At 43.1% G+C, this 27,465-nt stretch overlaps 1 protein-coding gene across 1 annotated transcript; it reads left to right on the forward strand.

The window, feature by feature from the left end:
• yod1 (YOD1 deubiquitinase) lies at positions 1-26,932 on the forward strand. Its single transcript, XM_063065171.1, has 3 exons — positions 1-52; positions 7,143-7,356; positions 9,734-26,932. Exons 2-3 carry the CDS (start codon positions 7,149-7,151, stop codon positions 10,435-10,437), a joined length of 912 nt encoding a protein of 303 aa, XP_062921241.1. The 5' UTR covers positions 1-52; positions 7,143-7,148; the 3' UTR covers positions 10,438-26,932.
• Positions 26,933-27,465: the final 533 nt, after the last annotated feature.

The following is a 27,465-nucleotide window of genomic DNA, read 5'->3' on the forward strand; positions in this document are numbered from 1 at the left end:
TTCTCGGCGCCGGCGTGGTGTGACGGCCCTGGAATGTGTCAGCGCTACTGAGGTACTGAGCGGGGTGGGTCGGGGGGAAGCGATGACTAGGGACCGGGGGACCGGGTATGGCTACGGCTACGGGGAAGATGGGAATCGGGGCCGTGTGCGCTGGGGGTGAGGGGGGCGGAAGGAGAGAGGAGATGAAGACCTGGGTACGGTGGGGGCGGCGGTAGCAAGCGAGCTAGGTAGGTGTGACCCGGGAACCGGGTCTGAGGAAGAGGGGCGGGCAGGCAGGAGATTGAGGTGGGTTGGTGGGACTGTTGCTGAGGTGTGGATGGTGAGGGGCGATGGGCTTGGGGTCCCGGCAGCTGCTGTGGACAGATATGCTCAGACACTGGGGCAGAGCGAGGTGGGGGTAGAATGGGGGGGGGGGCAGTGGAATGTTACTGAGATGTGTTACCGTTACCGATATTACTGGGGATGAGGGGGGATGAGGATGATGCGGGAAGATGAGGACTGGTGGTTGCCTTAGCTCAGTATTCGGGGCAGCAGGAGCCGGAGGTGGGTTGTGGGCTGTGGGCCGTGACATATGTGTTACATTACTGCTGCAGAGATGGGATGGGGAAATGTGTTGCTGAGAAACTGGGGTGATGGGGAGGTAGGTCAGGGTTGAGTGAAGCGTGTTACTGTTTTTCAGATATGGTGGCTATGGGAGCCACAGCCTGGCACAGAGTTTTACTGCCTGTTGGCTGGCAGGGAGACTGTGTTCATGTGTGGGGTATTGCTGTACACTGTGGGCAGAACACAGGAGACTTGGGGCTGCTGTCCAGTCCCAGACTGCACAGCTAACGCACTGCAAGAACAGCTTCAGTGGAGTGGGGCTGCTGGTGAACGAGCAGAGTGATATGTGGGGATTGGAGTAGGGGCTTCCTTTCAGCCGGGAACCGGCTACCTTGGGTGTGTCGAATGGGGCAGCTGTGTCGTACAGGCTTCTCTCTCCATAGCTACTGCCTGATAGAACCTGTGTTCTTTCTGCTTTCTTTACTTCAGATTCTCAGCAACCGCAGGTTTCTGTAACAGTGCAAGCATTTTTGTCTGTCACTCCTTCCCTATTTGTGTCTCCTTCAGACAGTTACTGCAGGTGATGGATAAATTAAAAGGGTAAATGCACACACTTTTTTCCCCTCCAGTGAAAGGCAACAAAAAAAACTACAGAGTATAGGTTTAAGATGAGAGGGGAGAGACTAGACACATTGCCACAATAGGTCAACAGCAGATGCAATCTCAATGGCTCTTCACACGCCTTTAGACTACCTGGACAAGACAAACAACAATGTCAGGGTGCTGTTCATCAACTATAACTGAGCATTTAATACCATCATTCCCTCAATCCTAATTGCAAAGTTACAAAACCTGGGTCTCTGTACCTCCTTCTGCAATTGGATCCTCGACGTCCTAACCAGAAGATCACAATCTATGCGGATTGGTGATAACATCTCCTCGCTGACGATCAACACTGATGCACCACGGGTGTGTGCTTAGCCCACTTCTCTACTCTCTATATACCCATGACTGTGTGGCTAGGCGTAGCTCAAATGCCATTTATAAATTTGCTGATGAAACTATCATTGTTGGTAGAATCTCAGGTGGTGATGAGAGGGTTTACAGGAGTGAGATATGCCAACTAGTGGAGTGGTGTCACAGCAACAACCTGGCACTCAACGTCAGTAAGACGAAAGAGCTGATTGTGGACTTTCAGAAGAATAAGACGAAGGAACACATACCAATCCTTATAGAGGGATCAGAAGTGGAGAGAGTGAGCAGTTTCAAGTTCCTGGATGTCAAGATCTCTGGGGATCTAACCTGGTCCCAGCATATCAATGGAGTTATAAAGAAATCAAGACAGCGGCTATACTTCATTAGGAGTTTGAAGAGATTTGGTATGTCAACAAATACACTCAAAATCTTCTATAGATGTACCAAGATGTGCACAGGACTGAAGAAAGCTGCAGAGGGTTGTAAACTTAGTCGGCTCCCTCTTGGGTACTAGCTAAACAAAGTACCCAGGATATCTTCAAGGAGTGGGTCTCAGAAAGGCAGTGTCCATTATTAAAGACATCCAGCACCCAGTGCATGCCCTTTTCTCACTGTTGCCATCAGGTAGGAGATACAGAAGCCTGAAGGTACACACTCAGCGACTCAGGAACAGCTTCTTCCCCTCTGCCATCTGATTCCAAAATGGACATTGAACCCTTGGACACAATCTCACTTTTTTATTATAGAGTATTTCTGGGTTTTTTTGCACAATTTTTAATCTATTTAATATATGTATACTGTAATTTATTTTTTATTATTATTTATTTAGTTTTTTCTTCTATATTATGTATTGCATTGAACTGCTGGCTGCCAAGTTAACAAATTTCATGTCACATGCCGGTGATTCTAAACCTGATTCTGATTTAAAGTGACTGAAGCCAATGAGAGCTTCCTTTAGGAGGGTGAACCCACAGAAAGCATCTGGCCCTGTCGAGTACTAAAGTTCTGTGCTGATCAACTGGCTGGAGTGCTCACTGATATCTTTAACCTCTTACTTCAGCAGTCTGAGGTACCCACCTGCTTCAAGCAGGCTTCAGTTATACCGGTGCCCAGGAGAACGTGGTAATCTGCTGCAATGACTATCATCCAGTAGCACATCCACTGTAATGAAGTGTCTTGAGAGGTTCGTAATGAAACATATCAACTCCTTACCAGAGAAGCAACTTAGATCTGCTCCAGCTATCTGCTCCTAATGTCACAACAGGTCCGCAGCAGATACCATCTCACTGGCTCCTCACTCTACACTGGAACATCTGGACAGTGCAGGTGCATACATCAGGATGCTCTTCATTGTCTATAGCTGAGCATCCCCTCAAAACTAATCAATCAGCCCCAAGACCTCGGCCTCAATACCTCCGTGTGCAACTGGATCCTCGATTTCCTCACTTGCAGACCCAGTAGGTTTGGTTTGGTTTAGAAACATCTCCTCCACAATCTCTGTCTGCACAGGTGCACCACAAAGCTGTGTGCTTAGCCCCCTGCTCTACTCACTCTACACTTATAACTGCGAGGCTAAGCACAGCTCCAGTGCCATATTTAAGTTTGCTGATGACGCCACTGTCAATGGCCGAATCAAAGGTGGGTAATGAACTGCAAATAGGGAGACTAAATACCTGGCTGAGTGATGTCATGACAACAACCAGTCATTCAATGTCAGCAAGACCAAAGAGCTGATTATTGACCTCAGGAGGAGAGAATCAGAGGTCCATGAGCCAGTCCTCATTGGGGAATCAGAGGTCGAGTGTCAGCAACTTCAAATTCCTTGGCATTATCATTTCAGAGAATCTGCCCTGGACCCAGCCCGTAACAGCCATTACAAAGCAAGCACAGCAGTGTTTCTACTTTCTTAGAAGTTTACGAAGATTCAGCATGTCATCTAAAACTTTGACAAACTTCTATAGATGTGCCGTGGAGAATTTATTGACTGGTTGCATCACAGTCTGATATGGAACCATCAATGCCTTTGACCAGAAAAGCCTACAAAACGTAGTGGATACAGTCCAGTTGATTACAGCTAAAGCCCTCCCCACCATTGAGCACTTCTACAAGGAGCAGTTTTGCAGGCTCAAGGACTTCCCCATCTAGCCTGTCATCTCTTTTCACTGCTACCATCAGGAAGGAGATACAGGAGCCTCAGGATTTGTATCAAAGTTCAAAGTAAATTTATGGATGTCACCATTTACAACCCTGAGATTAATTTTCCTGCGGGAATTCACAGTAAATACAAGATACACAATAGAATCAATGAAAGACTGCACCCAACAGGATGGACAAACAACCAATGTGCAAAAAAAACAAACTGCAAATACAAAAAAGAGAAAATAAATAATAACAGTAAACAATAAATATCAAGAACGTGAGCTGGTGAGTCCAGTTCAGTGATGGTGACATCACCAGGTTCAAGTCAAGTCAATTTTTATTGTCATTTCAACCATAACTGCTGGTACAGTACACAGTAAAAACGAGACAATGTTTTTCAGGACCATGGTGCTACATGAACAATACAAAAACAACGCAAAACTACACTAGACTACAGACCTACCCAGGACTGCATAAAGTGCACAAAACAGTGCAGGCATTACAATAAATATAAACAAGACAATAGGCACAGTAGTGGGCAGTAGGTTGGTGTCAGTCCAGGCTCTGGGTATTGAGGAGTCTGATGACTTGGGGGAAGAAACCGTTACATAGTCTGGTCGTGAGAGCTGGAATATTTCGGTGCCTTTTGCCAGATGGCAGGAGGGAGAAGAGTTTGTATGAGGGGTACGTGGGATCCCTCATAATGCTGTTTGCTTTACGGGTGCAGCGTGTGGTGTAAATGTCTCTAATGGTGGGAAGAGAGACCCCAGTGATCTTCTCAGCTGACTTCACTATCCGCTGCAGGGTCTTGCGGTCCGAGGTGGTGCAATTTCCGAACCAGGCAGTGATGCAGCTGCTCAGGATGCTCTCAATACAACCTCTGTAGAATGTGGTGAGGATGGAGGGGTGGGACATGGACTTTCCTCAGCCTTCACAGAATGTAGAGACGCTGCTGGGCTTTCCTTGCTGTGGAGCTGGTGTTGACGGACCAGGTTCAGGAACAGTTATTGCCCTCAACCCTCGGGCTACCGAACCAGAGGGAATAACGGCACTCATCCCAACACTGAACTGTTCCCACAACCTATGCACTCACTTTCAAGGGCTTTTAATTTCATGTTCTCTATTTATTGCTTATTTATTTAATATTTTGTGTTTTATTTGTACAAATTGTTATCTTTTGCACATTGTCCGCTTGTCCATCTTGTGTGTGTTATTTTTCATTGATTCTATGGCATTTCTTTGTATTTACTGTGAATGCCTGCAAAAAAAAGAATCTCAGAGTTGTATGTGGTGACGTATGTCCTTTGATAGTACATTTACTTTGAACTTTGAACGGTGTCTACTTCAAGTGGGTGGTCGGTATATGGAAGTGGTGGATGGGCTCACCTGTCTTATAAAGACCCTACCCAGAAGAAGGCAATGGCAAATATACAACCATCCATCAGCTGCTCCCACAGCTTCACATAACTCTGATCAGAGCTAAGCAACCACTACACCTTGCCCAGGGGAGACCTGCAGGCTATCAGAGCCTTCTGCCTCCTTTGGTAGAGGTGTATCTCCACCCAGCAAAGTATTGCAATTACTATAATTTGCCAACATAAATGGGACAGAAAGGGGAAGAGCAAGTGAGTGTTCATGGGCTCATGGACCATTCTAGTGGAGGGGAAGAAACTGTTCCTGAATCTTTCAATGTGTCTGTTCAGGCTCCTGGCAGTAACGAGACTCGGACAGTGAGCATCCTTGGTTATGGATGCTGCCTTCCTGAAGTGCGGCCTCTTGGATGGTGGGGAGGGTCGTGCCTGTGATGGAGCTGGCTAAGCCTACAACACTCTGCAGTTTTGCTCACCTGTCTCAGTGTGTCTTTGGACTATGGAACAAAATTGGAGAAAATACTCGCATCCATGGGTAGAACATACAAAGACAACTTACAGATGGTGCCAGAACTGAACTCCGGAATGCCCCAAGTTGTAATAATGTTGAGCTATGCCACTGGTTTCAATAAGACATTGGAGCACAATTTGGCTATTCGGCTCATTGAGTGATCTGCCATTCTATCATGGCTGATTTATTTTCTCTCTCAACCCCATGTACTTGCCTTCTCCCCATAACCTTGGTCTCCACAGCCATCTGTGGCAATGAACTCCACAGATTCTCATTTCTGCTCCATTCTACAGCAATGTGGACAGATTTGGTCACTATTATAGGAAAGTGCTATTAAACTAGAAAGGGTGTTGAAAAGAGTTACCAAGTTGAGCTTGAGTTACAAAGAGAGATTGCTTACGCCAGGACTTTATTCCCTGGAGTGTAGAAATTGAGGAGGTAACCTGATAGAGGTATATAAGGTCATGAAGGTTAGCAGGATGAAATCTTAGTCTGTTGCCCAGGGAGGGGATTCTAATAACAGGAGGGCATGGCATTAAAATCAGAGACGAGAGGTTTTAAAGATACATCAGGGCAGGTTCTTCATGCAAAGGGTGGTACGTATTTGGAATGAGTTGGATGAGGTCTAAAAGCAATGAAATAAATTGGATCAGAGAGGTTTAGAAGGCTGCAGGTCATTGTGGTCAAATGGGATGAGCTCCCTGGGCAATATAATCAGCATGGCTGAGTTGGGTCAAAGGGCCTGTTCTATGCTGTATGACTGTGCTGATAGTTCCTCCGTTGTCTTTATATTAAACCACTTGCCCGTCATTTATTCTGGGACTAAATAGGAGAAGGTTCCCGTAACAGAATCAGGCACATCCAGCTCAATTTAGCCCACTGATTTTGCTGATGTTTTTCCTTCAAAGGGTAAAATTATTCTCGTTGCTTCTTTGCCTAGCATGACTGTGAGCCTGTGTGCTGTAGGTGTCTCTCAAATTTGATTTTGCTTTGAGAAGTGGATTGACAAGAGCAAGGTGGTAGACATTGCCCACATGGACTTCTTCAGGGTTGGCCAAAGTCATGTTAGAATGGTCTAGAAAGTTAGATCATGTGAATCTTGTGTTTTGTATCTCAGGCTTTTACATTTTCTGCCCAATGGGAGATGGTCAAAGAGAGAATGACCAAGGTATGAGGGCCCCTTGATTATGTTGTGTGTATATGTGTATACACATACATCACTATATACACACAGATCTACCTATATTGAGAGTAGAGAGAGAGAGATCAAGACAAATGTTATTTGTTATTGTGGATCTTAGTTACAGCTTAGTGTTATGTGATCATTCCCACACAACTTACTTCTCATGTAGCAATTTGATTTTTTTTCATTATCTGATAATAAAACAATAACTTGCATTGTATAATCGTCTCATTTCTGTGCTGTCAGCTCCTATTAAGCACTTTTGAAATGAGTGGTGCAACATTTTAACTGTATGGGGCACAGCAACACACAGACTTGGTCACTTTGAATCACTGGTATAAATGGTAAAAGAAAAATGGATCTTGTCAACGAAATCCTAGCAGAATGTCACCTTTGACCGAATTTCACTTTGTTCCTTCAGAGTAAAATGCTGCGTTTGCGATGCAAGGCGAAGAATGGAACCCACCTGATGCAAGGGCTGACCTCATCATCCAGTGTCCAAGAGCTGAAAGATAAAGTGGAAGAGCTAACAGGGGTTCCATGTGCTCTGCAGAAAATTATGGTGGGATATCCTCCATGCTGCCTGGATCTCCACAATGGAGAACTGGCTCTCAAGGATTGTCCTATCAAATCTGGTGAGTGTATTAAAGGCCCCGTCAACAGAACAAAGGAGTAAATGCTGCCTGAGTAATTAAGGCGGCAGGGCCAAGTCAGAGGTGTTCTGCATAGGAGTCATGTAATCTGCATTTGCCTTTGGTATTCCGGAGGCCACCAATTGAACACTAAACATAAAGCACTAGCCACCTAGTGAGGTGGCAGAGGACTAAAGGATAGCTAATGTTGCTCCCTTGTTCAAGAAAGGCTGTACCAATAAACTAGAAAATTACAGGCCAGTGAACTTGAAGTCAGTGGATAAATTATTGGAAGATATTTTAAAAGATGCATAAGTATTTGGATAGACAAGGACTGATTAGGGATAGTCAACATGGCTTTGTACGTGGTAGGTCATGTCTAACCAATCTTGTACAAGTTTTTCAAGGAAGTTACTAAGAAAGTTGATGAAGGAAAGGATGTTGTCGAAATGGACTTTAGCAAGGCCTTTGACAAAGCCCCATATAAGAAGCTGCACCAGAAGGTTCAGTTGCTTGGCATTCAAGATGAGGTAGTAGATTAGATTTGATACTGGCTTTGTGGGAGAAGCTAGAGAGCGGTAGTAGATGGATGTCTCTCTGAGTGGAGGCCTGTGATTAGTAGTGTGCTGCAGAGATCGGTGCCGAGACCGTTGTTTGTCATCTATGTCAACAATCTGGATGATAATGTAAACTGGGTCAGAAAATTGTAAACGGGGGCATAGTGGTGAGTGAGTAACACTATCAAAGCTTGCAGTGTGATCGGTACCAGCTAGAAAAATGGTAGACAGAATTTAATGCAGATGAGTGTGATGTTGCACTTTGGACAAACCTGGTTAGGACTTCACATCAGAGCACTGAGGAGTGTGATAGTCAGAGGGACCTGGGAATTTAGGTCTGTAATTCCTTGAAAGTGGCATCACAAGTAGATAGGGTTGTAAACAGAGCTTTTGGCACACTGGCCTTCGTAAATCAGAGTTTGATTACCGGAGTTGGATTGTTATGTTGAAGTTGCATAAGATGTTGGTGAGGCTTAATTTGGACTATTGTGTGCAGTTCTGGTCACCTACCTAGAGAAAAGATGTAAATAAGATTGAAAAAATGCAGAGAAAAATCACAAGGAAGTTGCCAAGGCTTGAGGACCTAAGGAATAGGGAAAGGCTGAATAGGTTAGGATTTTATTCCCTGGAGCATAGGAGAATGAGAAGAGATTTGATAGAGGGGTAGAGACAGGGTAACTGCAAACAGGTTTTTTCCCCTGGGTTCAGGTGAGAATAGAACTAAATTTCTGGATTAGGAGTGAAAGCTGAAATATTTAAGGGGAACCTGAGGGCAAGCTTCTTCACTCAGGAGGAGGAGTGAGTATGGAATGAGCTACCAGCGGAAGTGACGGATGTAGGCTCCATTGCAACGTTTAAGAGAAGTTTGGATAAGTACATGGATGGGAGGGGTTTGGAGGCTATGGTCCGGGTGCGGGAAGATGGGACTAGGCAGAAGATCAGGTCGGACTGGATGGGCCTGCTTCTGCGTTGGAGAAAGTGCAAGTGAATTACTGCTTCATTGGGTCAGAAGGTTTGGGGTCTGGGTGGTGGGAAGGGAAGGTGTTGGGTCTCCTGGGATGGTGTAAGCAGATGACTAGCTGGCCAAGTAACCTCAGCATTCCACTGCCCTGAGGATGGTGAATCTGTAGAATTCAGAATGCTTCTCATTCAGTGAGGGATTTAAAGATTACGGAAGAATGGAGTTAAAAATCCCTTATTATGTGATCTGCCCTTAGCAAGCAAGTTCAATTGTCTACACTTAAACGTCTTAATTAAAAACAGATTTTACATACCTGGGAAAAAACTGGGAGTCAGTAAATCAGGAAATCAAAAGGACAGTTCAGAAGAAGTTACTTTATCAAAAAAGTGGCAAGTGGGAATATAATGCTATACTAATTGGTGGTTGGGGTGAATGGTGAGGATGTGTTGTTTATCAGGAAATCCCAACCTTTTTATGCCATGGACCAATACCATTAAGCAAGGTGTCCATGCACCCCAGGTTGGGAAGCACTGGTTTAGATAAAGGCTGGGTAAAGACATGAGAAAGGAATGGAGTCATAGAAAACTACGCACAGAAATAGGCTATTCGGCCCATCTAGTCCATGCCAAACTATTAATCTGTCTAAACCCATTAAGCCCTCCTATCCATGTATCTTCAGAAAATTTCTTTTAGATGTTGATTTGGAGAGGTTTATATGAGCAAGTAGCTGAATGAAGAGTGACAACCTAGCGTGAAAGATCTGTTTCTTTGCTCTATATTCCTTGTCATTGATGTATTTCTTCATAATGTCTAAACCAATTCTGAAGTAATCAAGTAGGTCACACTAAACACTCTTTTCCAGGAGATACTTTGATTGTGGAGGAGGAACGGGATGTAGTGAAAACCAAAGCTTCCGCCTCAAAGCTTGGTGTGGAAAGCTCAGATACGAGTACTTTTCCGCACCTGACTCGACATGTTGTCCCTGCAGACAACTCCTGCCTCTTCACAAGTATCCACTATGTGGTAGAAGGAGGTGTCTGTGAACCAAACTGTGCCCCAGAAATGCGAAACCTGATCGCCCAGATCGTGGCAAGTGACCCCCACTCGTACACAGAAGCGGTACTGGGAAAGAGTAATTGGGAATACTGTAATTGGATTTGCCGGAGTGACACATGGGGAGGGGCCATTGAGATCTCCATTCTATCCAAATTTTACCGGTGCGAGATCTGTGTCGTGGATACACAGACAGTACGAATCGACAGGTTTGGAGAGGACGTCAGCTACACGAAGCGGGTGCTTCTGATTTACGACGGGATTCACTACGACCCGTTGGAACGGCGGTTTGAGGACCCCGAGACCCCATCGCAAACCATCTTCTCCACGGCGGATGATGTTGTACTCGCTCAGGCACTGGAGCTGGGCGATGAGGCTAGAAGAAAACGGCAGTTCACCGATCTGAACAGATTCACACTGCGTTGCGTAGTCTGCCAGAAGGGCCTGGTGGGTCAGGTAGAAGCTAGGGAGCATGCTAAAGAGACGGGGCACACCAACTTCGGAGAGGTGTGATGTTCAGAAAATTACTTACCTCACGCTCCTGGAATGCACTGGAATATTTCTTTTAGGAACAAAATGGAATTATATGGATCTTTTAAACCCTGGTTTGATTAGTTGTGAGCTGATCAAATTGCTGGTTGGTTGAAAAGGTTAGTTCTCATTGTTAAACTGCTGTTTACATAGTAGGAATTGATTTTGCCTGATTATTCCAATCTATTATTATACACCTTTCATTGCATATTAAAATATTACTGCCTCAGGTTTTCCCCATTAAGTGTATTAACTAATGGAGAGATTTAGTTGCCAGAAAAATATGTCAGTGGTTTCTCCAGACTTTGATTGTTCCCGATTAAATTCACAGGAATGAGCCAAACTGAAAACCTCCTTACTGCAAAACATTCAACTGAAGAAAGTACATGTAAACTTTTTGGTGTGAATACTAATTCCTATAGGTTCATCATTCCACTGTTGGGGGGGGGCGGTGGGCGAGGGTAAGAACACGGTTGCCTGTTTAGTGATTTAACAAGTTTTTAGTGGTCAGTTCTTCAGAATAACATCCTGAGCTACCACTTTCATTTCTAGCCCGTGTTGATGGCCTGAAATATTTTTTAATTGTTTTGCTGAGTTACCATTTATTGCAGGGATTTCTAACCTGGGGTCCACGGACCCCCCGGTTAGTGGTAGGGACATAAGAAAGGTTGCGAGCCCCTCATTTATTGTATAAATGCCTAGTAACCCACTTTCCCAGCCAAAGGGAAGTTTCACTGAATAGCCCAAGGCAACTCTAAGATCAGGAATCCCTACCCTTTATAGAAGTAGTAATGGCATATTGTATCCGGGACTAAGCTACACACTCAACCAAAGTATTTCACAAGTGAGATCTTGAGGAATGTTCACTGGATATCTTTGCCTCCCTAAAAATTCGAAAGCTGTTACAGCATCAAATTGTTACTTGAAAGGCAAAGATTTGGTTCTTAGATGATTGTGTAAACAGACAAGGAGGCAGCCCTATTGGTGATGCAGCTTCCTAACAAGATATCCAAGACAGACTCAGTTCAGGTGCAGTTAATAAATTTGAATTCTGAGGAAACAACCTTCCTATAATTTTCAGATATGAAACTTTGCAATTCCTCCACTAGCACGTGGAGAATCGTTACTTGATCTCAGTTACACTGTCAACGGGTGGATCTGTGAGTGTCCTAGTCCAAAGCTTTCCCAGTAAACAACTTTTGGATAATCAAATCCTTGATAGTGCCTCTTAACATTGACTCAGTGCACTGCATAAGAATTGATGGTTTTTCAAAGTCAAACTTAATTCAAATCTACTCATCTTAATTGAATGACACAATTAAAATCGTGGTCCCCTGTTTTAACCATTTATCTGAAAATGGCTTCTATCCAGTCAAAATTGTGACAGAATTAGGGTTATTTTGTATGTGAATCACTTGTAGACATTAGTAAAGAAATTGTTTTGGAAAGCTGATCTTTAAAGATGACATTGATCTTTGAAGATGACTTTATATTTAATTGATGTTAAATTTATTTATGCAAGTATTCATTTTGTAGCAGGCCTAAACTGCTTTAGTCACAATCATTTTATGTGCCACATGTTTTTATCAGACATACATATGTAAATGTTTTAGATTTTTTCTAATGTATCTGTAATTTATTTAAAGATGAAAACATTTTAAATAGTGAAAAAAATGGAGTTTTTGGTGCTATTATCAGAAGGAAGCCATTTTTAAAAAATTTCTAAAGCTCTGTTTAGAATTTTTCAGGATTGAGTCAACTGCAAATGAACAATGTTCAGATGTGAAAGCTCAGCTAACAAATATTACGAGTAGCAACTTGATTTCGTTATTGGCCCAGCATGTGGATGATGCCTTTGGGTTATTGTTTTCAGCTAATTCTAATAATTTAAGCAAAATCCTGTTACAGATTATTATCTGAGTGTGTGGATATGCCAAATTTTGTACCACAAGGTTATTATTGTAGTTGTTCAATATAAGGTAATGTTAGGAAACAACTCAGCTTATTCCAGAAACCATCAAGTGCGTGCACCCTTTGCTTCTCTGTTACGTTGGGTGCAAAGTAATGATCTCTGTGGCAGCAATGTGCCTTACACCCAACTCTGAAACCAATATTGTACAACATCTCCAAAGAACGTGGTATTTTGCTATATTTCAAGTGCTTTTTCCTTCGCAGATCATTTGGGACTAATTTCACATCACAAGTGTCTCTGGTTGCCAGTGTGAGCTAGAGGTCAAGAGTCTAGTTTTAATCCTTGCCAGTAGTACTTCTGCAGGATAAGCTGTCCCCCTCAAATATTCCTCTGTACGAGTTCACTACCAATAAGTGAGTCCCATAGTGTCATTGCTGTTCAATCTAAAGGTAATTTCCTTTCAAATCTTCCTGAACAGATTACGTTACTAACCCTTGTTTAAATGCTTTTTTTTGGGCAGTCTCTTGTAATTTTAGATAAACGCATGCACTTGAAAGAGGATTCTCCTTGTTCTGCCTTTGGCAAATAATTGCACTACTGCTATGTGCCTGCAGGTGGCATCTCAACCTAAGAGATGCAGCAATCATTGGTTAATGCACCATCAGTATGGTTCATGGCTAGATCATGAAGGGGACATTTCTATATTCTTGTTGCTAAAAGATTTTTAAAAGAGTTTGTGTCTATACTCATTAACTAATATCATGTAGCTATTTGCTTGAGTTATTGTCGAGTTATTTCTATAATTCCTCGTCACTGAAATTTATTAGGAATATAGCAGAAGGCCTTTCAGCCCATCTAGTTGAATGATCCTAGTGATCCAAATTCAGTTCCATGAACCTGCTTTCTTCCCATATCCTTTGATTTATTTAACCATTACTATTTCTCCTTGAAGATATTTCAGTAATTGGTCTCAACTGCCTTCTCTGGTGCAGAATTCCACAGGTTCACCACTCAAGGGTGTGGATATTTCTCCTCATCTGAGTCCTACATGACTTGTCCCTTCTCGTTAGAGCCCCTTGAGATGACACCCTTGTCCTTGGGCTGTGACCGTGAACCCTCCCACCATCAGGAACATCCTGCATCTGGTCTATCCAGAACTGTTAAAAATGTCAGAATCAGGTTGATTATCACTGACATATGCTGTGAAATTTTTTTGTTTTGTGACAGCAGTACAATGCAAGACATGAAATATATCACAAATTACAATAAGAAATCAAAAAGAGAGAGAAATATTAATGGTAGTGTTCACGGACCATTCAGAAATCTGATGGCAGAGGGGAAGAAAATGTTCCTAAAATGTTGAGTGTGGCTCTTAGGGCTCCTGTGCCTTCTCCCTGGTGGTAGTAATAAGAAGTGGTGGGGTCCTTTATGATGGATGCTGTCTTTTTGAGGCTTCACCTTTTGAAGATGTCCTCAATGCCAGGGAGGCCGTTGCCCATCATGGAACGAGCTGAGTTTACAACCCTCTGCAGCTTTTACCGATTCTTTACATTAGCCCCTGAAAACCAGACAGTGATGCAACCAGTTAGAATGCTCACCACAGTACATCTGCAGAAATTTTCTAGTCTTGGGTGACATGGACGCCATGTCGCTGAACACTAGCAAGTGTGTAGGTTTCTATGAGTTCATTCCAAACTCTACAAAAGAGCCCTAACCAATCCCATCACTGCAGGCTTGTTGAGGCATAATCTGAGTATACATACTAGTGAAAAAGCAAAGAATGAATTCTGATAAAATATTCGGTGTCCTTGTCAGAGATTACATACGGAAACATTTAGAAGCAAACCATTGCAGTTTTTGTACTGTTTTTGTTTGCTTCACAGCCCACCCTATACATTTCCTATGTTTATAGCCTCTCAGTAGAAGATTTAGATTGCTTTTGGGGCCCAGTGTAAACACAAGCATTATGTAAACTCAAAAGGGGAATTGGATAAGCAGTTCAGGAAAAATAATCTGCAAGTCTTCAGGGAACAAATGGTAGAACGTCTCCTCAAAGAGCTAGCATGGAATTGATGGGCAGAAATGTGCTATGACAGGTCTGTAATTTATGAAAGGGTGTTAGAGAGAATCAATAAAATGTGACAGACTTCTGATGACATGAATGTTGAGAGCAGTGTCTTACAAAAGCTGGTAAAGTAAAAATACGCTCCTATTCAAAAGAGAAAAGGTAGATTTAACTATCTATCATAAAAATACCTTGTAACATAGATTATTGTACTACATTCATTTGATCAGTATTTTAAAATAAGCTTCAATGACCTATGGTTGGGTTGAGTTATTCTCTAAGCTTTACTTTTTGCAGTTTACTTGCAAACATTTCATCACCTTGCAAGGCAACATTGTCAGTGCGCTGTTGACTGTGGTGTGTCCTCCGAATGCTTGGCCTTTATATACTTTTAAATCAGCTGATTGGCTGAGTGGTGAACTTTGTGCATTGTGGTCAGGAATTTTGCCTGCATCAGCTCGTATATAGGACCGAAGTCTGCATGTTTTACAGAAATGTTTGTGGAAAACCACGCTTCTAAGCATTCTCTTGCATGCCATGTGTTCACTTCTGCTATGACTTTCACTGATGCCCAGTTGAATTTCTGCCCTTGATCTTCATGGGTAGAGACTAGGGAGAGTGGCCACGCTGCTTAAACCCAATTGATGTTCATGGATCTTTGTGGATAGTTTTCTCCCAGTCTGGCCAACGTAATATTTGTTGCAGTCTCCGCATTGGGTTTTGTCATTGTATACTGGACTGATTTTGATTACACTTCTACATTTCTAGAGCTAAAATTAAGTGCTGGATCATGTAAAATGTATGGTTAAACACAAAAGATTGTCCTCATGCTGGAAATCTTGAGCAACACACATAAAATACTGGAGAACCTCAGCAGGTCAGGCAGCATCTATAGATTTCTGCAACTTCTGGTAACTTCTCCCCATCACCCTTCTTCCTTTTCCATTCCACATTCTCGCTCCCCTCTTTTACCCCTTCCCCCCACCCTGCCCATCACCTCCTCCTTCCCTTTCTCCCATAGTCCACTTTCTTCTCCTATCAGATTATTTCTTCTTCAGCCCTTTACCTCTTCCACCCACCCCCTCCCAGCTTCTCACTTCCCTCCCCCACCCACCTCCGCCTTCACCTGTCACCTGCCAGTTTGTACTCTGCCCCCACCTTATTCTGGCTTCTACCCCCTTCCTTACCAGTCCTGATGAATGTCTTGGCCTGAAATGTTGACTGTTTATTCCCCATCATCGATGCTGCCTGACCTACTGAGTTCTGCCAGCATTTTGTGTGTGTCTGTGTGGTTAAATGTTTGTTAAGGCAGCTATGAAACATAACCGGGTTGGCATGTGTTTTATAAGCCCTTGGAAATATTACAGGCTGGCAGCACTTATTCAAGATTGTCCCATTGTGCTATTTACAGAAGCATTCCATATTCTCAAAATTCAGGTTCGGCAGAAATATTGTTGAGGAGTTGACAACAAAATGCACCTGCCAGACCCGCTTTCTACGTTATACATTACAGCTATGAAATGCTGTGATGAATCATTTTTGACAGCAGTTTAGAACAGCTGTGTATATCTGCTACTTGGCCCAAATCTTAGAGAACAATCTCTGTAGAATTGGACCAATGGTGATAGGATATCGGTTGTGCACAGATTTTAATTTTACCCACTTCAATGCAAGAGGAAAAGTGTACAGGCTAACCCATTGGAGTCCATGTCGCAGAGCTCAGCCAGACTCAGGCTGTCTGGGCTGGCCGTTGCATCTTTTAAAACCATCGATACCACTCGAATTCTCATTAGAATTAACATCATCTCCCTGTCAACACAGGCAGAATCTACTAATATCGGCCTTGTGGGTGACAGCAAACTGAGAATTAAAATGGAACTGTAGTTCCTCAACATTAAAGGGACATCTTATGTCTGCAAGGCCCTGCAAATTAATTCTCCAGCTAACACCCTTCTATTATTTTTATACTTCTCTTGAACTCTTAAAAACACTTTTTGTTGTGAATCTTCTCCTGGTATTAGAGTTGATTTAAATCTTTGTTTCTTGGTTTTTAAATTGTCTCTTTTAAATTTTTTATCCTTAGCAAAAAGAAGTCTCATGACTTTCTCTAAAATCCTAAAAGTTGTAACCTTGGCCCAAGGATCTCCTCTGAATAGAAGAACATCTAACCCCTACTAAAACTTTAAAATCACCATTACATAAAATAAGGGTATTAAGATTATTGTGTGGATGGGGCTGTGTCCAACACTGACAGGCCAGTGTGGGAAAGTTTTTAAAGTGGAAAGCCATTGCACCGGGGCAGTTCCACTCACTCGACCTCAGGAGTCCAAGTCCAACGGTACGAACAACTGTCACAAACTGGGACCTTGGTTACAGTGGATGACCATGACGTCTTCATGCCCTTCGCTCTCCACAGAATGTTCCTGACTGTTGGATTTCACTAGACCTCATCCGTCCAGTCCTCCAGAGCTGATTCCACATGCCAGGATAGGCATGTCCCTAACTCACTGGGGTATGAGGCTGCTGGTTGCCCTCACCTGGTTTAGCCCACTTGTCGAAGCAATGTGCCAGGATGTGGCTGCTGTCACATGTAGACAGCTACTTGGAACTACAGGTGAGAACTGAGTGTCTGGTCAGGACCAAAGGTGAATGAGCTGCCCCAGAATGACATGACAAGTCATTTCACCAGAGGTGCAACCCCTCCCTGGACACCACATATACCCCAAGATTATTATCTGAACCATGACTAAAACCTACAGTATCCTGTACAACACTTTTGCACGTAATCTTTATTACTGATGGGCATATTTTCTTAACACGTGCATTTCTTTTGAAATTTTGTAGATTAACATAAATGTAGTTTGTCTTTTATTAGATGTTTGCTGTTGATCTTCAAGCCAGTTCACCAGCAATCAAGGCATTAACGTTTTTCTTGCCAGCAAACCCTTGCTCCAAGACCAGGGGCAAGTTTAGCTTTTCCTCTGACCAAACTAATGGATTCCTACTTTCCTTCTGGACTTCTGCTCCACTGGAAGAGATTAGCCGACAACGGCTGTCCTCTTAGTTTCACGGAACAAGGTGCATGTGAAACTTTAGTGGGACCATAGAGAATGATGACCAAGTATGGTTTACATAGAAAAAATAGGTGCAGGAGTAGGCCATTCGGCCCTTTGAGCCTGCACCGCCATTTATTATGATCACGGCTGATCATCCAAATCAGAACCCTGCACCAGCCTTCCCTCCATACCCTCTGATCCCCCTAGCCACAAGGGCCGTATCTAACTCCCTCATAAGTATAACCAATGAACTGGCCTCAACTGTTTTCTGTGGCTAAGAATTCCACAGATTCACTACTGTCTGTGTGAAGAAGTTTTTCCTAATCTCAGTCCTAAAAGGCTTCGCCTTTATCCTCAAACCGTGACCCCTCGTTCTGGACTTTCCCAACATCGGGAACAATCGTCGTGCATCTAGCCTGTCCAATCCCTTTAGGATTTTATACGTTTCAATCAGATCCCCCCTCAATCTTCTAAATTCCAACGAGTACAAGCCCAATTCATCCAGTCTTTCTTCATGTGAAAGTCCTGCCATCCCAGGAATCAATCTGGTGAACCTTCTTTGTACTCCCTCTATGGCAAGGATGTCTTTCCTCAGATTAGGGGACCAAAACTGCACACAATACTCCAGGTGTGGTCTCACCAAGGCCTTGCACAACTGCAGTAGTACCTCCCTGCTCCTGTACTCGAATCCTCTTGCTATCAATGCCAGCATACCATTCGCCTTTTTCACCGCCTGCTGTACCTGCATGCCCACTTTCAATGACTGCAATGTTTGCAGGAAGTTATCACAAAGTTGCAACTAACAGCTAAGATCAAGGCTGCAGTAATATGGAGACATTTTCCCCAACAGTAACCAGATTTATTCAGTTTACAATTGAGGTGAATAATAACTCAGGCATATATCAGTTACAGCTACAGTTTACTGTTTGAGGTTTTTAATCCTTTTGTAAATGAATTTATATATAATTATTTAATGTATAATTAGAAATAGTTTATAGTTCAAGTGCATATGGTGCTTAAATTAACAGATACGTCAAGCAAAGGTCAGTGTACAGTATATGATCTGTCCTTGATTAGTTTGTTCTTTCGTTATGTGCCACGTTGTGTGACTTGAATGATCATAGTCCTTCCATGACCATGATTGTTCTTGACCAATTTTTCTACAAATGTGGTTTTCCATTTCCTCCTTTTGGGTAGTGTCTTTACAACATGGATGACCCCAGCCGTTATCAATACTCTTCAGAGTTTGTTTGCCTGGTGTTAGTGGTCATGTAACCAGGACTTGTGATGTGCACCAGTTGTTCATACGACCATCCACCACCTGCTTCCATGGCTTCACATGAGTGGAGGAGTGGGATGGGCTAAGCAGGTGCTACACCTTGCCCAAGAATGACCTGCAGGCTAGTGGAGAGAAGGAGCATCTTACACCTCTTTTGGTAGAGACGTATTTCCACCTCGCCACCCAGCAGTAGGGGTATCAAATGTTATGGGGAGAAGGCCGGAGAATGGGATTGAGAGGAATAATAAATCTGGAATGATGGGACAGACTGGATGGGCTGAATGGCCTAATTTTGCTCTTGTGTCTGAAGCTCATATTTGGTAATGGATTAGGGAAACATTTTAATACTGCTTTGTGCCAATCATTTCTTGTACAGTCGACCTTCACTAATCCATCTACCTGTAATCCGGTTTCTTTGATAATCCGGCAGTGATTATGCTTAATATGATCCTTCTGTAATTCGGCATTTTCACTAATCCGGCACTCCTCAGGTCCCAGTGGTGCCGGATTAGTGAAGGTTGTCCTGTACAATCAATTGTGTAAATCTCCACAACAAACCCTTGGGGGTTTTAAACTTCAGTACATAAACTTTAGTTGAGCAAGGGTTTAATGCATGGTGGACTAGGAATGTCTTTCAACTGTGAATACCGTGTTTCTGTCCTTGAGATGTTTAATTTTCACATATTCATACATTTGCATGCTTTCAGAATGATCCTTGCTGCCTAGCATTGAAAACTAAAACCTTACCATCTTGAGCATGAAATTGGGAAGGCTCTTAAAAAATCTGACATCATTTAAGTTGGATAGGTTTTGAATAACATTGAATGCCAGAACTCAGCAAGTGATTTTTTTTTTGAAAAACATGATTTAGAATTCTTGTTGTGGAGCAGAAAGATTCCGACACCTCCCTCCCCTTTCTAGATCTTTCTGTCTCTGTCTCTGGAGACAGCTTATCCACTGATGTCTACTATAAGCCTACTGACTCTCACAGCTATCTGGACTATTCCTCTTCTCACCCTGTCTCTTGCAAAAACGCCATCCCCTTCTCGCAATTCCTCCGTCTCCGCCGCATCTGCTCTCAGGATGAGGCTTTTCATTCTAGGACGAGGGAGATGTCTTCCTTTTTTAAAGAAAGGGGCTTCCCTTCCTCCACTATCAACTCTGCTCTTAAACACATCTCCCCCATTTCACGTACATCTGCTCTTACTCCATCCTCCCGCCACCCCACTAGGAATAGGGTTCCCCTAGTCCTCACCTACCACCCCACCAGCCTGCGGATCCAACATATTATTCTCCGTAACTTCCGCCACCTCCAACGGGATCCCACCACTAAGCACATCTTTCCCTCCCCCCCTCTCTCTGCATTCCGCAGGGATCGCTCCCTACGCAACTCCCGTGTCCATTCGTCCCCCCCATCCCTTCCCACTGATCTCCCTCCTGGCACTTATCCGTGTAAGCGGAACAAGTGCTACACATGCCCTTACACTTCCTCCCTTAGCACCATTCAGGGCCCCAAACAGTCCTTCCAGGTGAGGCAACACTTCACTGAGGTGATATACTGCGTCCGGTGCTCCCGATGTGGCCTTTTATATATTGGCGAGACCCGACGCAGACTGGGAGACCGCTTTGCTGAACACCTACGCTCTGTCCGCCAGAGAAAGCAGGATCTCCCAGTGGCCACACATTTTAATTCCACATCCCATTCCCATTCTGACATGTCTATCCACGGCCTCCTCTACTGTAAAGATGAAGCCACACTCAGGTTGGAGGAACAACACCTTATATTCCATCTGGGTAGCCTCCAACCTGATGGCATGAACATCGACTTCTCCAACTTCCACTAATGTCCCACCTCCCCCTCGTACCCCATCTGTTACTTATTTTTGTACACACATTCTTTCTCTCACTCTCCTTTTTCTCCCTCTGTCCCTCTGCATATACCCCTTGCCCATCCTCTGGGTCACCCCCCCTTGTCTTTCTTCCCGGACCTTCTGTCCCATGATCCTCTCGTATCCCTTTTGCCTATCACCTGTCCAGCTCTTGGCTCCATCCCTCCCCCTCCTGTCTTCTCCTATCATTTTGGATCTCCCACTCCCCCTCCAACTTTCAAATCCCTTACTCACTCTTCCTTCAATTAGTCCTGACGAAGGGTCTCGGCCTGAAACGTGGACTGTACTTCTTCCTAGAGATGCTGCCTGGCCTGCTGCGTTCACCAGCAACTTTTATGTGTGTTGCTAGAAAGATTCCTCTATTGGTTCTTGGTTTCACTAGTTAAGCGATATGATGCCCAAATTAGATAATCACCAGTCAGGGTATCATATTCTGTTCAATCTTACTAAGTTACCTTACTAGATCTGGGCAACACAGTGATGCAGTTAGTAGGGCCACTACCTTGAAATATCAGAGACCCCAGTCTGATGTCTTGAGTAATGTCCTTTTGACCGTGTGGGTGCTTCAGTGTCCTACAGGCCAGAGATGTGTGGGTAGGTAAGTTAACTGGCTGCTTGTATGAGGTCTGTGTGGTCACGTAGAATCTGGGGGCGTTGATAAAAATGCGGTGTTTGGGGGCGGGGGGGGGGAAACCTACAGCACAATACAGGCCCTTTGGCCCACAAAGCTGTGCCGAACATGTCCTTACCTTAGAAATTACTTAGGGTTACCCAGAGCCCTCTATTTTTCTGAGCTCCATGTACCTGTTCAGGAGTCTCTTAAAAGACCCTATCGTATCCGCCTCCTCCACCGTCACCAGCAGCCCATTCCATGCACTCACTGCTCTCTGTGTTTAAAAACAAAAACTTACCCCTGACATCTCCTCTGTACCTACTTCCAAGCACCTTAAAACTGTACCCTCTTGTGCTAGCCATTCCAGCCCTGGGAAAAAGCCTCTGACTATCCACATGATCAATGCCTCTCATTTTATACACCTCTATCAGGTCACCTCTCATCCTCCGTCGCTCCAGGGAAAAAAGGCCGAGTTCACTCAACCTATTCTCATAAGGTATGCTCCCCAATCCAGGCAACATCCTTGTCAATCTCTTCTGCACCCTTTCTATGGTTTCCACATCCTATAGTGAGGTGACCAGAACTGAGCATAGTACTCCAGGTGGGGTCTGACCAGGGTCTTATATAGTTGCAACATTACCCCTCTGCTTCTAAACTCAATCCCACGATTGATGAAGGCCAATGCACCATATACTTTTTTAACCACAGAGTCAACCTGCGCAGCAGCTTTTAGTGTCCTATGGACTTGCACCCCAAGATCTCTCTGATCCTCCACACTTGCCAAGAGTCTTACCATTAATACTATATTCTGCCATCATATTTGACCTACCAAAATGAACCACCTCACGCTTATCTAGGTTGAACTCCATCTGCCACTTCTCATCCCAGTTTTGCATCCTATCAATGTTCCACTATAACCTCTGACAGCTCTACACTATTCACAACACCACCAACCTTTGTGTCATCAGCAAATTTACTAACCCATCCCTCCAACTCTTCATCCAGGGCATTTATAAAAATCACGAAGAGTGGGGGTCCCAGAACAGATCCTTGAGGCACACCACTGGTCCCCAACCTCCATGCAGAATGTGACCCATCTACAACCAACTTTTTATGGACTGTTTAGATAGGCACATGAATGTGAGGAAAATGGAAGGGTATGGACAATTTGTAGACGAGGTTAATATTGTTAGCCATTTCATTACTAATTTGATTGGTTAGGCACAATGTGTTTATGCCACAATATTCTTGTGTCAAAGGCACTGTATAAGTAGAAGCTGCTACTGTTGCTGTGAATCACAGTTAGTTCAATACTTGTGCTTGAAGAGGCAGGCTACAGTTATTTTGTCTGCATTCACTGGCCTTGGATCAAAAGATTACAGCCAGCTCATTATCTCAAGTACATAATGTAAATTATTTAATTGGTATTTATAACTAATTGTCATTGCTATGAACACAAGAGATTCTGCAGATGTTGGAAATCCAGAGCAACACACAAAATGTTAGAGGAACTCAGCGGGTCTGAACCAAATCTGTGGTTACGGACCCCTTGGTCAATAGTAGGAGTCCCTGCATAAAAAAGGTTGAGAACCCCAGTGTTAAAGGGTTTTGGCCCAAAATGTTGACTGTTTGTTCCTCTCCATGGATGCTGCCTGACCTGCTGAGTTCTCCAGCATTTTACTGTGTGTTGCATTTTTTTTATGAATGCAATAAGTTCTCAAATTCTGTATAATTTAATCATGTTTAGCTTCTAACTAGGTCAGACCTACTCATCACAGCTATTTAGAAACAAAATTCCATGGAGCTATTTTATCCTGATTTAATGGGAGCCCCAACCACAATGTGAAAAGAACAGGTTTGCTTATGACATCTTCGAGAGGGGTCATGAGAATAATCCCCAGAATGAAAGGGTAAACATATGAGGAATGTTTGATGTCTCTGGGCCTGTACTCACTGGAGTTTAGAAGAATGGCGGGGGGGAGGGATCTAGGCTATTGAATATTGAAAGACCTGGACAGAGTGGGAGTGGAGAGGATGTTTCCCATAGTAGGGGAGTATAGAACCAGAGGGCACAACCTCAATAGAAAGACATCCCTTTGGAAAAGAAATGGGGAATTTGTTTAGCCAGAGGGTGGTGAGTCTGTGGAATTCATTGCTACAGACTACTGTGGAAGCCAAGTCATTGGGTATACTTAAAGCGGAGGTTGATGGGTTCTTGATTAGTAAGGGGGTCAAAGGTAATGGGGAGAAGGCAAGAGAAGGGTGTTGAGAAGGATAATAAATCAGCCATGATCAAATGGAATGGTTGAGCAGAATGGATGGGCCGAATGGCCTAATACTGCTCCAATGTCTCATAGTCATGTATAATTTTTAAGAAATAAAATTAGCCATGGGTGCACCAAAATTGGTGCTTCTCATTCTGGGTAATTAACTGCTGCCATCTGCTGTTCCTGGAGCCAAAAACAAGCATCAAACCTTGCAATTTTGAATCATAATGCAGGCGAATTTTTAAAGCTAGTCTCAGATTTAAAATAACAACAGCAGTGGAATCATTCAGTGGGTTAGGAAGGAGCAGTGGTGAGAGAATGGGTTACATTGCAGGTTTTTTCTGCATTCTTTTCAGTGTTGAGGTTTTGATATTTATTTGGTGTGTGCAAAGTTTAATGTTTAGTGGTCATGAATATAACAAATGGCATGAGATCCTGATGGTTTTAGCTCTGGTCCAGTGAATGCAGAAAGGAAATGTAAGCAGATCAGGACTTTGATGTAATCATATTCCTATATGGAATTGCAGAATCAGAATCAGGTTTAATATCACCAACATATGTTGTGAAATTTGTTCATCTTTGCAGCAGCAGTACAATGCAATACATAATAATAGTAAAAAAAAACTGTGAATTCCAGTATATATTTAAATTAGTACAAAAATAGAAATCAAACAGTAGTGAGGTAGTGTTCATGGGTTCAATGTCCATTCAGAAATCAGATGGCAGAGGGGAAGAAGCTGTTCCTGAATTGTTGAGTGTGTGCCTTCAGGCTCCTGTACCTCCTTCCTGATGGTGGCAATGAAAAGAGGGCATGACCTACGTAATGGAGTGGTGCTTAATGATAGATGCCACCTTTTTGAGGCATTGCTCCTTGAAGATGTCACAGATACTACAGAGGCTAGTGCCCTTGGTGGAGCTGACTGAGTGTACAATTCTCTGCAGCTTACTTCAATCCTGTGCAGTAGCCCTCTCCCCCCCCCCCCCACAACCAAGTACCCTCCACATATCAGATGGTGATGCAGACAGAATGCTGTTGTGGGTACATCTGTAGAAATGTGAGCGTCATTCACATATTCTGTTATATTCCTATATGGAATCGCAAACTCACTCATATTCTAGATATTGAACAGAACTGAAGTCTCCCTCACTTCTGAACTCTTCAAGGAGTCCCACAGCAGAGCACATGTTTAGTGAACAAACAAGAGAAAATCTGCAGCTGCTGGAAATCCAAGCAATGCATACAAAATGCTGGAGGAATCAGCAGGCCAGGTAGCATCAATGGAAAAGAATACGTCGACATTTTGGGCCGAGACTTTCGGCAGGACCCTTCGGTTGCACATGTTTAGTGAGTCTTACCAATAGATCTGCTTACTGATGCCATTCCAGATTAGACCCAGAGCAAGTTCCACAAGCCAATTTACTACTTCAGTGAAGAGTGTGTAAGAAAACGCTTTGACATTTTATTATTTTGTTTATTGATTTTTAAAAATTTTTGGTATTTTTAAAATCATTTTAACAGCTCTTTGACTGTTTCTAAATATCAGGTTTGACAGAAACATGCGAGACTCTGCAAGTGCTGAAAGTTCGGGGTAACACACAAAATGTTGGAGGAACTCAGTAGGTCAGGCAGCATCTATAGAAAGGAATAAACAGCTGATGTCTCAGAACATTTCATCTGGACACATTCATTCTTCTCCGTAGATCCCAGCCTTTTTATTTGCTGTAGACCACCTACCATTGACCGAGAGGTCAATCGACCCCAGGTTGGGAACCCCTGTAGATGCTGCCTGACCTGCTAAGCTGCTGCAGTATTTTGTGTTATTACACAGCTTTGACAGAGTGCAGTTTGAGGTGTGCCTTTGGTATGAGTTAAATGTCATCATGCTGGTTTCTTGGCCCTTGCACATGACCTAATAACAGGATTTGGGCTCCTGTTTATCAGCTCCAGCATGCACTCACTCAGGAGGATTAAAACCAGGTAAGTGTGGGGCAGTGTTGAACAAACGAGCCATAAGTGTGGGTGACTGGGTCCACCGAGCATAATAGTGGTAAAGAGAAATATAAGCTATAAGGAATAGAAATATTAAGCAGCTACCTTGTGAATTGGAAAAGTTAAATTTCAGTTCAATAATCTATAAGGTCAATAACCTGAAGTATTGGCTGTCTCCATAGCCACATCCTGACCTACCAGGTATTTCCAGCATTCCTTCATTAAAGCTCACAACAAATCGGTGCGTGTGGAGCCTGAATAAAACTGCAAAAGGTGTTTCATGTGAAGTTTACATAGAACTAAAGAATTTTACCTGTATATCTTGTGTAGGGATAGAGATATATCAAAGTAATGTTTAGATCTCAAGGGAAGTCTTACATGATACAGCTGAGTAGAGATTGTTTCAGGGTGAGAAGTTTAGTTGGCCTTAAATAGTATTGAGTAATTTCAGTGCATGTGTGTGTACACACTCAAAGTGATGTTGTTAAGGTTTCCTTGCCCTGTTCAAACTTGATTGCATATATGTATAAACACGAGGTTCTGCCGATGCTGGATATCCAGATTAATACTCTCAAAATGCTGGAGGAACTTAGCAGATCTGGCCACATCTATAGAAAGGGGTGAAGAGCCATTCGAGTCAAGGCCCTGGTGAAGGGTCTTGGCCCAAAATATCAACTCTTCATTCCTCTCCATAGATTGTGGTCTGACCTCCTGAGTTCCTCCGGCATTTTGTGTGTTCATACAGTATTTGTCTAGTTTCATTCTGGTTTCTCTCCTCTCCCCCACCCCCCCCAAAAAAAAAACCTTGAAACTTTAAAGATCAGGGCTGGATGAAGCATGCATTAAAAAAGCAAGTGGTGTCATTTAAAGCATTTAATTTTCAAAAAAGGTTGTAGGGTAAAAAGTGCAACTGGTATGCTTGTATAATCAAATGTAATTAGCAGCTATTATTGAAACCAATGTTTGGGCACATTAAAGTAATATTCTCTTTAATAACCATTATCTGCATTAAATAACATTAAACTTGTTTTTAAAAGATGAGTATGTGTACTACTGGAATTTGGGGGAGATGTGCTAACAGACTGGTACCTCTCAGCACTCGATTGTTCAGCTGAATTATCATTCAGCTTGTGTGCAAGTTGTTCACTGGTTATTTATGCAACATGTGTAATTGTAATTGGGAGTTTCAAAAGTGTGAATTTTGCCCATATTTCAAACATTGTAAGTGGTTTAAAAAACTTGAGCATTCTGTTGTTCATATTTTGCTGCTGCTGCTGGTGCTTGTATGTCATTTGATGAAAGAAAAAGGATTCATGAACTTGATTGTATCCATGCCTGCTCTCTGGCTGCAATTGGTCATCTATAATTTATACATTTTTCAGGAAAAGAAATAAACATTATTGTGCTACATGACCCTCCTGCTTTGTATCTGTGTATCTTTGTATCTGCTTTATACTTGGCCGTCTCAATCTGACGCTGCGCTGTCTAGATTCAAGCGCTAGGAGTTGGCCGTAGGGCCCATCTGAGACTTTATCTTACAGCAAATGGGTTTGTAACCTATAATTATTGAGGAACTGATCATTGCCTGTAAAAACAGAGTGATCATTTTCCAGAACTTGTGCCAGTTGGCTCATCATTCTACACCATTTTCATAAAGAGCGATCTTTGTTACATAGCTACTGTACATCTTATGGTGTCAAAAGCCCCAATTACTGTTCTGAATTTAACATCTCTCCAAATGGTTCAATTTAATATCAGAGAATGTATACAGTATACAACCTGAAATTCTTGCTCTTTGCAGACATCGGCGAAATAAAAAAAAACAAAATGAATGACAGAAATATCAGAGCCCCAAAGCCCCGTCCACACACAAGCAGCAGCAGAAACAGTGAAACCACACCTCCCCAACCATGCAAACAATAGCAAAAGCCCCCAAAGA

Source organism: Mobula hypostoma, chromosome 13, assembly GCF_963921235.1.
Source record: "Mobula hypostoma chromosome 13, sMobHyp1.1, whole genome shotgun sequence".
Lineage (NCBI taxonomy): Eukaryota > Metazoa > Chordata > Chondrichthyes > Myliobatiformes > Myliobatidae > Mobula > Mobula hypostoma.

What these genes read in the sequence shown, in the direction of transcription:
- yod1 (XM_063065171.1), top strand. Translation starts at nt 7,149, where the DNA reads ATGCTGCGTTTGCGATGCAAGGCGAAGAATGGAACCCACCTGATGCAA. An exon ending in GGATTGTCCTATCAAATCTG is followed by an intron (nt 7,357 to 9,733) that starts GTGAGTGTATTA and finishes ACTCTTTTCCAG; the next exon opens with GAGATACTTTGATTGTGGAG.